At 33.9% G+C, this 13,700-nt stretch overlaps 1 protein-coding gene across 1 annotated transcript in view; it reads right to left on the bottom strand.

Moving 5' to 3' along the window:
* LOC139979939 (gamma-aminobutyric acid receptor subunit beta-2-like) overlaps positions 1-13,700 on the bottom strand; it is a 54,064-nt gene that overhangs the window by 15,456 nt on the left and 24,908 nt on the right. The window contains exons 3-5 of the mRNA XM_071991196.1: positions 12,313-12,380; positions 9,397-9,617; positions 6,995-7,077 (exon numbers count right to left, since the gene is read on the bottom strand). Coding sequence (XP_071847297.1) covers positions 6,995-7,077; positions 9,397-9,617; positions 12,313-12,380 — 372 coding nt within the window. The remainder of the gene's footprint in view (positions 1-6,994; positions 7,078-9,396; positions 9,618-12,312; positions 12,381-13,700) is intronic.

Raw genomic sequence — 13,700 nt, 5'->3', positions numbered from 1 at the left:
TACAAACCAGCAGCTCTTAAATGATTAACGTCCTAACGCAAATTAAACCCCAAAAGACAACATTCTGTCAAATATACTTTTATAACCTTGGTAACCATGAAAACCTACAAACATAAAAGCAGCAGGTCTTTTGATCATAATGGGTGTCTTAACGGAAATTTCACCTGGCATTTTGCAACCAAAAAAAATTATGCGAAATCGAGGGTCCTTTTTAGCTTACTGCACATATATAGATTCCCCTCGGTAACCTAGCCCTAACATGGACTCATAAATACCTAGCCCTTTGACTCTCACATTGACTCCAACTCTAACATAGCAAAAGTCCAACTTCTAGTTACACTGTTGCAGTAACCATATCTGTTCATCTGGTCTTAAACCAAATAAGTTATAGACCCTCTCATGCCATCTAAATTATGCGTTGGTTTAAAAAGTCATATGTATCGAGAGGTCAAATAATTTAATGTTTTCGATCAGAAAAAAAAAACGATTGTTGATAAATGTATATGTACAGGTACAAATGTAGGTATGGGTATATCTGTAGGTACAGACACATGTATATGTATATGTACATGTAGGTGTGGGAATGTACAGATACAGGTACACATGTAGGTATGGGTAATGGTGTAGGTACAGACACATGTATAATAATGTATATGTACATGTAGGTGTGGGCATGGGTGTAGGTACATGTATATGTATATGCATATGTACAGGTACACATGTAGGCATGGGTTTAGGTGTATGTTCAGACACACGTATACGTATATGTACATGTAGGTGTGGAAATAGGTGTAGGTACATGCATATATACAGGTGCAGGTACACATGTTGGTATAAGTAAAAGTGTAGGTACAGACACTTGTATAATTATGTGTATGTATATGTACATGTAGGTGTGGGCATAGGTGTAGGTATACATGTATATGTAAAGGTACACATGCAGGTATGGGTATAGGTGTAGGTACAGACACTCGTATAATTATGTATATGGCATATGTACATGTAGGTGTGGGCATAGGTGTAGGTATACAGATACACGTATATTTATATGTACATGTAGGTGTGGGAATAGGTGTAGGTACATGTATATGTAAAGGTACACATGTAGGTATGGGTATAAGTGTAGGTACAGACACTCGTATAATTATGTATATTGCATATGTGCATGTAGGAGTGGGAATATGTGTAGGTGCATGTATGTACAGGTACACATGTAGGTACTTGGTATAATTGAATGTACATGTATATGCATACACATGTAGGTACTAGTGCAGGTCCAGGTACAAGTGCAGGTAGAGGTATATGTGCCTGTATAGACACATATAAGGTACATGTGTAGGTATAGGTACTTGTTATAAGTATGCTAGAGGTTAGGAACATGTCGATAAATGTAAGAATGTAGATAGAAAAACATGATTACAACTTCATATATACAGCAGCTGTATAGGGGTTAGCATTTCCAGTATTGCGTTAGGTATTACTAAATTAATTGTAAATATGTAATTGTTATATAAAATCCCTCTTTAGTTTAAGCAATCATCTAGAAGAAGATATAATTACGAGGTGTTTAAATAAGGTACACTTTTACTGACGTGTCACATCAATTTTAAATAAGGTTATACATAAGATTAGATACTTAACATGTTCTGATATATACACAGCAGTTATCGCTGACATATAACGCCATATATAGGGATATCTACGTGTGATTGAGTTACGGTATGTAGTGAATGACTGCTGTAAAGTTAATAGTGCGTGGGCGGATTGTTTTGTTGTGTTCTTGTAATTGAGACAATTATAGTTGGAGATTTACACTTCCGCACGGCCAATAAGCTTTCATATCCTAAGAGAATATACAAAAAAAGAGGCCAAGAGGTTATTACGCTACAAATGTCAAAGATTGATACTAAATTGGACAATCAAACAAGTTAATAAACTCCGGCGAAAACAAAAAATTGTGCAAAGTATCCAGAAATCCAATAGAATAGGACATTTTTCGAAAAGGATTGCGGTTATAGTCCTATTTGCAAATGTCTGGCATATGTATATGTATATGTATATGTATATATATATATATATATATATATATATATATATATAAATAAATAAATCAGGTCAAGGTATTATAAATATAAATTGATCATATTACAATTGCCTTTTGTAAAATAATATTTAGTAAATTATACATTTTTGTGTTGTTTGATTTGTTCAGGTTTTATCATTATTTAAAACAATCGTCGTGTGATTGCAGTATCAATTTTGACAATGTACCAACGACAACAACTATACTGTCAACTTTAAGATAACTTTTATGTGATATTTATACGTTTCTCTTTCTCTTGTTATTGTTTTATCACAGTGATCCACGCTCGTTGTACCAAGATATCTTTAAGGTCTGAGTATTCAAAAATCGTTCTCAGGATATCGGGATTATTAAGTATTTGATGTTTGTTATGAAATATTTAATTACCGGTACATATGGTATGTATAAACATGAAGGGAAAAAATCCCAACATAGACCATGTTTGAAAAATCCAACACGGCGACTTCCATTGAATTTGCAAGACCGTTACGTCCGGTCAGTCGTAATTATCAGAATAAATAGATCAATATCTCTTTCAACAGATAATCGATACCTTATCGACAATTTAATTATTACTTTGCCAACGATATATGTCGATACTCAAATACAAACGTATAGCTTCATATATTTATAAATTTATTTATTTACTTAATATTGCATTGAAGCTTGTCAACTTTACAATTAGTCCAAATTGTATTTTTTCGTGCCCCCTCCTCTCCCCCCCCCCCAACTTCCGCATTATTTTATTGACAATTTCCAGTTTTAGGTCAAGTCCCGTTCTATAAAGTTGCCATTATTTCAATGACGTCATTAAACCGTTATATGGCACAGATTTCTGTCTACAGTTCGATATCTCTTTAAGTTATATTCTACGAGCCTCAGCTCCAGCAGCATGAAGGTTGGGTTGGTGTTGACTGAACAAAATCTTTAGACGCTTGAAGAAAAAATGGTTTTTTTCCCTCCTCTATATTCAAAATGATACAAGTTAAAGATGGATGAGTCGTTTATTGTATAATCTTTCCATTTCAATACAACACGAATGATGACGTCATTTAACAAAAACAGTTTTACAATTCACTTACGTCATTCACATCCCTCCTATATGTACGGTATCTCACCACAACTATAATAGGGTGCATCTTGCCTGAAAGATTTAACCGTCGAAAAAAAGGTCTGAAACCTATCTAATGACTGCACAGAAGAGGATAAAGCATGGTTTAAAATTCAGGAGGATTAAACAAGATTTGAGGCGTTTTAGAAAATTCCTGAGTGTAACAGGAAGATTTGATAGCAAGAGTTTTTTTGCAGATGGTTTGAAGAGCTTTATGCTAAACTTCCAGCTCTTGTTATTCAAAATATAAGCAATCGTAATGTCTATAAATGTTACTGTTCCATATAGGCCAAACCATCAGCTATATATCATTATAGTGTGTAGGACCTGTCAGTTGAAAACTTCTAAACTCTATGCACTAGCTGCCTTGGGGGAAAAAGTGACGAATTTAGTACTGTGCAAGTCAATAGGAGTAATAAATTGCGATACGGTACATAATTATGGGCCAACATATCGCGTACACGTGGAAGCCGTGCAACTATAGGCTTGCCTTAACATGGTATGTAATTGAAATGGATACTTTTCGAAGCAATTGAACTTTGGAAAAACGATTGCTCAACATAAGATCAACCTTTACATCTACAAGAAACGTTACAAAAAATAAAAAATAAAAATCTCTCTTTTTTCTTTAAAATTATTCGTGAGATTATTTTTTCGATATATATTTCCCCCTTTTTATTTAAAAATATCACCATTTTTCTTATTACTCTATAAACCCTTACATTACCCCCCCCCCCCCCCCCCTCCTTAAAATGAGGTTCCTGATATATCGAGAAAGGTAATCAATAGGCAAAATATACACATAAAAAGTTGCTCCTGTAAAAACAATTGTTTACACCTTTAAGGTGATCACCTGTTCGTGAACACAAGAGGGGGCAATGCTTTTGTATATCTTTTACTGTCGTGCACCCTTCTCTTATTGATCTTGAGTAGATGTGGGAAAAAAAGAAGCCAAAAGACACTACATGAAACCCGATTGCCTCGATTCGACTCAAAAAGTCATTAAAAATGGTTTACAAATCCGCTAAGGAAAACATTATTCCGTAGAAATGGAACCGAAAACACCTGTTTGGGAGTCGCTTGCATCAACATGGATTGTTTTCACTGAGGCCCAGCTCGTCAATCGCCTTGGCGAATTTGTTAGTTTTAGCTTTGGAGGCAAAGTCGAAGTCACCAAAGTATAATGTAAAGAATTGTAAGGGCAATACTCGGCCAAAACCTGGTAAAAACCTAATCAAATAGACCTCATAAATAACATCGCAGCCTCACATCATGAAAAACTGGTTAAGTACTTCTTCAAATTCTCGCATTCGTCTTTATATATAGTGCTTAGTATTTGTTTTTTTCTTTTTTTTTTCTTTTTTTTTTTGCTGTCTCTTTCTCTCTCTGTTTTTGTCATTTTGAATGTACAAACTCCAGAAAATATAAACGTATAACTCGTGTGTAAGTTATTGGTAAGGGAGTTACGATCACACGGTGTTGCTGAAACTTAGAAGAGATAGTTTTTTTGATAAATCGTACATTACCAATCCTACAAAGGGACTCCTTTCCTATACCGTACATTGATCAAAGAAAGATTTAACTTTTAACTATTATGCAAGGGTTTCCCTAACTTTACCCCCCCCCCCCTCGAACCCCCCTGTGGATGTCAGAGTTGTCCACGAACCTCCAACTTTTCTATAATACACATAAAAGTGCTTCGTAAAAGACCAAGTTCATAGTGTAATATTGTAGAGTTTGTCGATAGGTTCGACTTTTGTACATTACTAAATTATATGATATATCAGATTTTAGTTCAACAAAAAGTATACTCTAGTTTTGACTTTCAAAAACGTCTCACGAACCCCCCTGGGATGTACTCGCGCACCCCTGGGGGTTCATGCACCCCAGTTAGGGAACCCCTGTTATATGCTGTTGCATTAAACATAACCGCACAATAACCCCCTCCCTCCCTCTGCCCCACACCATCGAAACAGAGGGATGTAAAACACCCATGGTCAAATGACAATATAGTTTGTGGAGGTGTTTAAATGCATTGAAATCCCTTTCCCTTCAACAGTTCTATATATGCCCCCCACACCCATCCCCACTTCCTCCCTCCCCTTCAACTTTAAATAGATCTAAACGTTCTGAATATAGAATACCCTTTTGTGCTGCCGGGGGAATTTCAAACTAACTTCGTCCAAGCACCCTTTATTCTACCAAAATAGATACCTCCCACAGCATTCTCTCTTATAACTAAAAAAATAAATAAAAAATAAAAAGGCACAACAGCGGTATCGAATAATTTTTGATACAAGAAGTCAACAATGAGTGTGATTATAATGTATATCACATTTAATACTACTATATCACGACGACGCCAAATATTCTCAATAATTTCTGCATTTTTCTGCTTTGTATAACTTTTGAAACAAATACTCAATTACGGGGGGGGGGGGGGCTTAATAAAGTGTCGACTGATAAACTACCACAAAATAAATGAAACTAATAAAACAAATTCTGCTTTATTGTGATTAATGAAGCTATTGAGAAATATATCAATAGAACTGAAACATAAAGATAATATTTACCAAAAAAAACACAACAAATTTCCTTAAAACTGTAGTTTTTTGTATCCATAATTGATGATATATTATACCAATAATTCTTGCAAAATAAGGGAGATATCATATTTGTAATTGAGACCAATAACAAATTTCCGTTTTTCCCGCCCACTGATGGTAATAGCCGATGGCTGGTATTGTGTTACACATGTATAAGAAGCATACATATTTTTATGGTTTTAATTTTAATTTTCAAGATTATTTTTTTTTGTCTTGCGTTGTTATTCTCGTTCTTCGTCTTCCTTATCTTTTATTTGTCCTTCTTATATTTTCTTTTATTCTTGTTTTTTTTTCGTTATTATTTTTTTGTCACTTATAAAGTAAAGTAAAATTTATTGATATTCATCATAAAATGACAATATAATAAAAAGGACTACAGCATCTCAAAAAGAGGTTAAAAAAAAGTTATCTATGAATTATACAATTCAAAGTCTTAATACTTCTATATAGGTAAAAATGATCGCCTAAAACGTTCTGTCCGCATACGTGGGATCGTGTAAAATCTACGTGGTTTCATATTAAAATCAAAGAGATAATATGTAATATGTAGAACTTTAAGCGCTACAGAAATCAAATATTACCACAAAATGCTTGGCATTCTCAGTACAGTATTAATATCGTTACTTCTTGGCGTGTATATATGACATAAGCTAATGTACCACACGTTTACGGTATGGCGATCGCTTTTAGAGTTATCTCAAGCATTAACTAGATCAGATGAGTTTAACTGGTGAGTGACAGCACTAATCCAGATATACTGTTCCCATTTGACCGATAAGCTTAACGTCAACAACGACTTTGTCTTATAATATATTATATACTATTGCAACCCATATTCATGATTTTATTTATAGCGTGGGTTGGACACTTATCTCAGATCCTTTTGGCAATCCGGACCAGACATCCACAAGGGTTATAGCAAATATATATATATATATATATATATATATATATATATATATATATATATATATATATATATATGTGCACCTTAGTACGCGGTTATAGGCACTGTATACATATAAACAGGGACGTTAGTTTCAATATAAACGTGTTTTTCACCCAAAAAACACCCTGCTGGACTATCTGTCGTTCCGGCTGCGGTTTTAGCATTCGGAAGAAGGATTTTTCATGCCAGAAGGCATTTTCAAAAAAGATGCTGTTTACAACGTTTGAGTTTAATTGAGTACTTACAGCTTTCTATTTCGAGTGTACAGTTTTGTTCATCCATTGGGTAATTGTGTAAATCCATCATGCAGGCTGCTACGGTGGTTATTCTGTCGTCAAGAGGAGATGGAGATGGGACAGAAGAAGAAGAAGAAGATGAAGAAGATGAAGAAGTCAACAGGAGAAATATATAAGACAAAAGCACAAGATCATGAATGAAAAAAACGAAATAAAGGCAAGAAGCTTATAAAAGATGCTCTGATTCCTTTCAATGAGGATATAAGCAAATATGTCGGTAAAAAAAGAAAAAAAATGTCAATATTAAATTTGACTACTTAAAAAATAGAACACATGAAGGAATAGACCTATATATTCCTATCTTTTCTGTTTTTATTTTATTTAGAACTGTCTTAATATGAAGAATACCTTGTGGTGTTTTCACCTTGAAATAACATCATGGAATTTAACTTTGCGTAAATAGACTAACCAAATTTTCACCGCTAATTTATTTACTTTTTTTATTCTTTAGCTTTTTTTTTGGTTCTTGTTGTTGAGGAATTGAGCAACGGTGTGAAAAGAAAATTCCATGTAGAATTTTATAAAAGAGGGTTTTTAAATTCTATCAACTGTGAAGAAAAGAAAATGAAATTTTTCTTTGATCATGTTACTCTAATCCTATTTATTCTTTTCCTTTAATGGAACCGTAACAAGTGTTATAAACAATATTTGGTTGTACTTGGATGAAGATGAGGGTGCTGAGAGACAGAGAGCGAGGGGGGGAGGTGGGGGTATAGGGGTTACTTAGTTTGTAGTCTCTTACTTAACCCACCCACCCCTCCCCCGCCTACCACTATATTAATTTATGCATATAAAATTGTTTGATGGAACAATATTAGTACTGTTTTGTGATGTTTACCTACAGAGGTCAATCGTGACGCTATCCAACTCTATATTTTTTTGGAGGGAGAGGGAGGGGGGGATCCTAAGTCCTAAGTCGGACCTCGGAAGAGATTACTGTGAATAGAACATCTGTTAAATAGATAGACAAAAACAAAATTATAAACAAGGCATTATATCTCCTCATTAACTGATGAATATGTCAATCTGTTTTTTTTTCTTCATCAAACTCAGGGTAACTGTTTGAAAGTGAACTGAAAACGCTCTGTGATGAAGACCCTTATAACGGAGGGAAATGTTGACTGTTTCAAGAATCATTACCAAAAATCACGTCATGGCAATATTCTATCGCCGTTTCTCTCTTGAGCGATCGATAGATCGATAGGGGTACCCCTAGGGGTGAGGTATAGGATATGGATTGTCAACAGTAGATAACTTTAAACGGAGAAGGACATATCCTCACAGCAACTTGGCACGGACGGTATCCTCTTCCGCCTCGAGATAGCAATCTATTTTACGTTAAATCCACCTGAAATTAATATCTTTTCCAACTAATTACATTAACTATTTTTTTTTCAATTTCCCATCCACACGTGTGTCAAGTTATTACTGTTACAGTTGAGTGTACAGCGTCACCATAAATTTCTATTATTATTTTTCATTTTAAAATATGAAATTTATATCAATATATATTTATCGCCAACAAATAAGATATTTTTTACAGATTTATTTTATGTATATATATATATATATATATATATATATTTTTATGTATATATATATATATATATATATATATATATATACGATTTTGTCTACGATTTTGGGGAAATACGAGATAAAATCCTTTTTTTGAGGGGGGGGGGTGCGGGGGGACATACGGTCAGGGGGGAATCGTATTGAGGAAACATTTCGCAAAACTATGGAAATGTTCCTTCTGTGCTATTTGAAGTTCTAAATTAATGCCGTTTCAGCTGACCTAGTTTGTGACGTCACTGCTTTGATCATTAATCAATCCAGGTTTGTTCACTATACCATGACACTAGAAGTAAATGACACGTTACTTCGATTTCTGAATGTTTTACGTAAAAAGCTGACAAGTGTGATACATTGATGAAATGTGATGCTATTAATAACAGTTACCTGAACAACTCCCGACGAATGACTTATTTAGTGTTCCCTAACTATTCCCAAATTATTCGCCAAATATTAACCGATAAATTAATCCCAAGATATTTTTTCAACAAAAGTAACATTCCAGTTTCCTCTTCTAAACATATAATTTGAATATTTATCAGTTTAAATCCATTTAAATCAATTATTTTGGACAATATATACCAAACATTAAAATCAATAAATTCATTGCAATCATTCATGTCATAATGACTCATTCGTTTGACGTCACCTTTGGTAGAAAGCGCCTCTTTTTTATTCTTTTGTTTCCTTCTTAGGTCTACGAATGACGTCACATTCCCAATTCATATTTACATTAACTGATAAATGTGAGTCAAGCGACCGTGAAAAAAACTCACCGCATTCCATACATTATTGATCCATCGGAATGAAATTTGATCAAACGATTTTTGACTGTGACGTCATGGACAAACGAATGTTTGTCGTTGACAAAATACGTATCCGGGACCCAAATATTGTCGGCCAGTCGTCCGTCTAAGGAAACGTTGCCGTAAGATGGATCGTAGGCTAATCGCTCGTCCTTCCAGTGCTGGCGGAAAGACATCGATATGGTGTAATCCTGATGAAAGAAAAAACCAAATAAGACAAAATCGGTATAAATATTTCAACAAATAAAGAAATAAACAATAAATAAATAAATAAGACAAAGAAATTAAAGAAAAGAAAAAGTATATATAATAAGGCTTAATCAAATTGATTTTTGATAATTCTGCTTTTACAGTAGGATTATTTCATATCGAGTTTAAAGATGTCTCCATTTTAATATTTCCAACCTCTACAAAGATACAACTTATTAGAGTATATGAAACTTATCATTGTTATTTTATAATCTACTTTCATTTTAAGTATAGTCAAAATACGTTTTGTGTTGAGGTTTGACTCGCTGCTCGTTTTGATACGTAAATATTATGTAAGACAATTATCTGCAAGAAAACAAAAGAATTCCAGAGTTTCTGGGATTTGTGGATAATTGATCATTAGAGACTAATGTGGGATTCAATTATTTAAAGCTATAGGCCTATATCCATAATATTCAGGAAAATACCGCAAATTAACAAATATTAATCAAAATATTTTGATATTTTTTATTACTTCAAAAAATATCGATAAAAAAAGTGTGTGAAAATACCATCTAATTAACAACAACCTAACCAAATATGTGTATTTAATATTTTTTATCATCAATGTTGTCAATATAAAGAACCCCATACTACTCGTTTAAAGGAGAGCATGTCACTGTGGTAGGGAAGAAGATGTAGGCTGGCGGAGTAGTGGGTTAATTTTTTATTATATAACAGGGTCACGCTGAGAAGAAGAAACTCGCTAGAGATAAGACGTATTAAATTTCTCTATACAGGAATTTTTCTGACTATTATAGTTGAGAGACGAAATCGTTGATTGTACCTGTTAATAAAATCGTATGAAAGAAGGTGGTTATCGTATGTTTACCCCCAATCTAATTAGGATGAAACAATCAAGACGAAAGTATAGTTAATCACGCCAAGTGATTACGTTAATTAACAGCTGATTGCGTCCTATTACCTCCACCCCCCCCCCCTCTCCCATCCGTCACCGTAACCTAACATTCCTAGGACGAGATCTTTGTTGGGATTCGGGAAGTATGATTATTTGATAACGCTTTTAACGGATAGAATAATATGGTTAAAATCATTATAAGAGCTGTTACAAATTACTGACATAGCTGTAATTATCGGTAAACATGTAATTGTTTTAATTTTGATATACTATTTGATTATGGTGGCAATATATTTATAGGCTAACACAAAAATCCCAAAAGAACTGCAAGGATTTGTAAAACATTTGCATGAAAAAAGGATCGTGGAAAAATATATGTCACTTCCCAAGAAGAGGTACCAGTTCAATATTATCTGAATATTGGCATGGGAACGGGTGTCGTGAAGAAATACCGTTGAATTCCCTTGACTTGTTTCAACTTAAATATATGTATCGACTTGCCGCTGGTCCAAAGTAAAAAGAAAATTATGTGCTACACCCTGAGAGAAGAAGTTAATTTAAACCCTTTTTTATAAAAAAAAAGTTTTGGAAACTGATACTAACCTTGAATTTGAAATTCAAAATCGCAATTTGCCTTTTAAATTTCTCGGACGCCTCCTCCCCCTACTACCCCCCCCCCCCCGCTTCCTTCAATTTACAAAAAAAAAAATAGAAAACGTACCTTTAAATAGTATCAACACTTTAATCAAAGTTAAATACTTGGAAAAAATCGAGTGTTTGGTTTATAGTAAGCGAAGGACTGTTTCAGTTTTAATTGCAATACTCCAGTTCAATTCTCGCTTAAGGTGAAATGTTCGTGTTAGCCAACTTGAAATTAGTGGGGCCTGACACAGAAATTTGCAATCGATTTCTCCACTTTCTGGACAAAAGGCGAAAATCTAATAAAATAAGCTCGGACCCGAAATGGCGATACATACCATAGCCTACAGGTATAGGGTCATGTCCTTTCCCAATTAGTCAGAGTCTGCAGGGATGCAACAACATACTTTCCACTTATAAAGCTCAAGTTAGAAAAGGACATTATTTTACAAAAACGTCCTTCCCCTTCATCTACGCCTCTCGTCATAATTGTTAGTCTACCAAGTAGTGAACACCAGTTTGAAGAAGAAAATAAATTATGTTTCCTGCCTTCAAGTTAAAAACAATCACTTTACATCTTTGTTATATACTTTGTCAGTTTGTCTTTTGGGGATACCTCACTTACAAGTTCTTATGAACTTTTCGAGGATCCCCACAACCGTAAACTTTGTATGTATATACTTGAATTTTGTAAAATGTTGATAACGTTGATGGTTGAAATATAGTTGAATATTTACTGTAAGATAACGAAACAGAGTAGTATTCATGAGTTTTTACCCAAACTTTGCTAATTTATCGCATAAGTAGAAAGTTCAACTTAATTCCCGCACAATTTTTCTCAGACGCTTTTCTTACATTATTGTTAAAACAGAACTTAAAATTTGAACAGTAGAACAATAAAGCTATTAATATGTATATGTATACATATATATATATATATATATATATATATATTTATATACATATATATATATATATATAAATATATAAACATATATATATATATGTATATGTATAAACGTATATAGTATATTGGTCATATTGGTCACGTGGTTGTAACACGTAACAGCAGTTTAATTCAATTATTGTGTGTACTTGCAATCGCATTGGATAGTAAAAGGCACAATGGTCGAACTTACCATGTTAACTTCAGATATACTATTAATAGACGCTATTTCTATGTCAATGCCAACATTGATGGCCGGTCCTGAAAGAAAAAATCGATACAAAATCTTGTTGAGGAATCAATATTTATATCATACACAATAGTGTAATAATTTAAACGAATATTTAAAGTTCTGTATATATGGTATACATGCAGTATGGATATGCGTATGATAATATGAAAGATAGCTCAGTAAAAAAACCGTTTCAATATAATGATAAGTGTTTTAGTTGGGATTAAAAGTATTTCCACTTAAATACACATTGGATGTACTGAAATAGATCTTGCTATAGTAAGATCCAGGCAAGAAAAAAATGCCCCAGGCTAAATAACATTTACAAACTTTCGGTTTTGTTAGCTCGATATTAAAAGATGAAAACGACAATTTCTTGTTGGGAAAATTGAAAAAAAAGTCTTTTGAGGGGGAGTGGGGGTGAGAGGGGTCCGCTGTGAGAATAGACACGGTGATAAGTAAAAGCTGGATTTGTGTATTATTTATGCAAAGAAACATATGTAAGACACCCTTTTTGCCCTAAGCTTGGTACAGTTTCTTTTACTAAGCAAATCTACTTATACAAAGGACAAAAACACGTTATTCATTACCTAGACCAGGCGCGTAGCCAGGAATTTGCCAAGGGAGGGGCGAAACTGTAGATTCGGCATTGCAAACTATCTAAGCGTAGTGCCACCATGGTTGGCGAGAAGCGTTTTGGCTGAAAATGCCTCCCAGATCGCTGGAAATGGCACTTCCCAGGCCTTGTAAGTTGCATCTTAGCATTTTCTCTTTTGAAAATACTAGCGATATCATAAGAACATTTAAAAAAAATTTAAAAATATGCTCAAGGGGGGGGGGGCGGCTGCCCCCTTCGCCCCCTCCTTCTCCCCCTTGCTGCGCGCCTGACCTAGACTTGTCAAGCGTCATTTGAAATAATGTATTTCGATAGTGAAACATTCTGATAGGGCAAAGGGTTTTAAGAACCTTTCTTCCTCTGCTAGCGGAGTCTCTAAGATGATTTAATGATAATCTGTTGTTAACTATTTCTTTGTCTAACGGTTTGATACAACATGAATCACAAAGCAACTATACCGTAAATCTTAAAGTTTTGTACCACAGAAAAAAACTGGATCGATCTATCTATCTATCTATCTATCTATCTATCTATCTATCTATCTATCTATCTATCTATCTATCTATCTATCTATCTATCTATCTATCTATCTATCTATCTATCTATCTATCTATCTATCTATCTATCTATCTATCTATCTATCTATCTATCTATCTATCTATCTATCTATCTATCTATCTATCTATCTATCTATCTATCTATCTATCTATCTATCTATCTATCTATCTATCTA

The sequence above is a fragment of the Apostichopus japonicus genome, chromosome 14, assembly GCF_037975245.1.
Source record: "Apostichopus japonicus isolate 1M-3 chromosome 14, ASM3797524v1, whole genome shotgun sequence".
NCBI classification, from domain to species: Eukaryota; Metazoa; Echinodermata; class Holothuroidea; order Aspidochirotida; family Stichopodidae; genus Apostichopus; species Apostichopus japonicus.
Note: the sequence above shows the minus strand (reverse complement) of the source record. Positions and strands in the feature narration are given on the sequence as shown.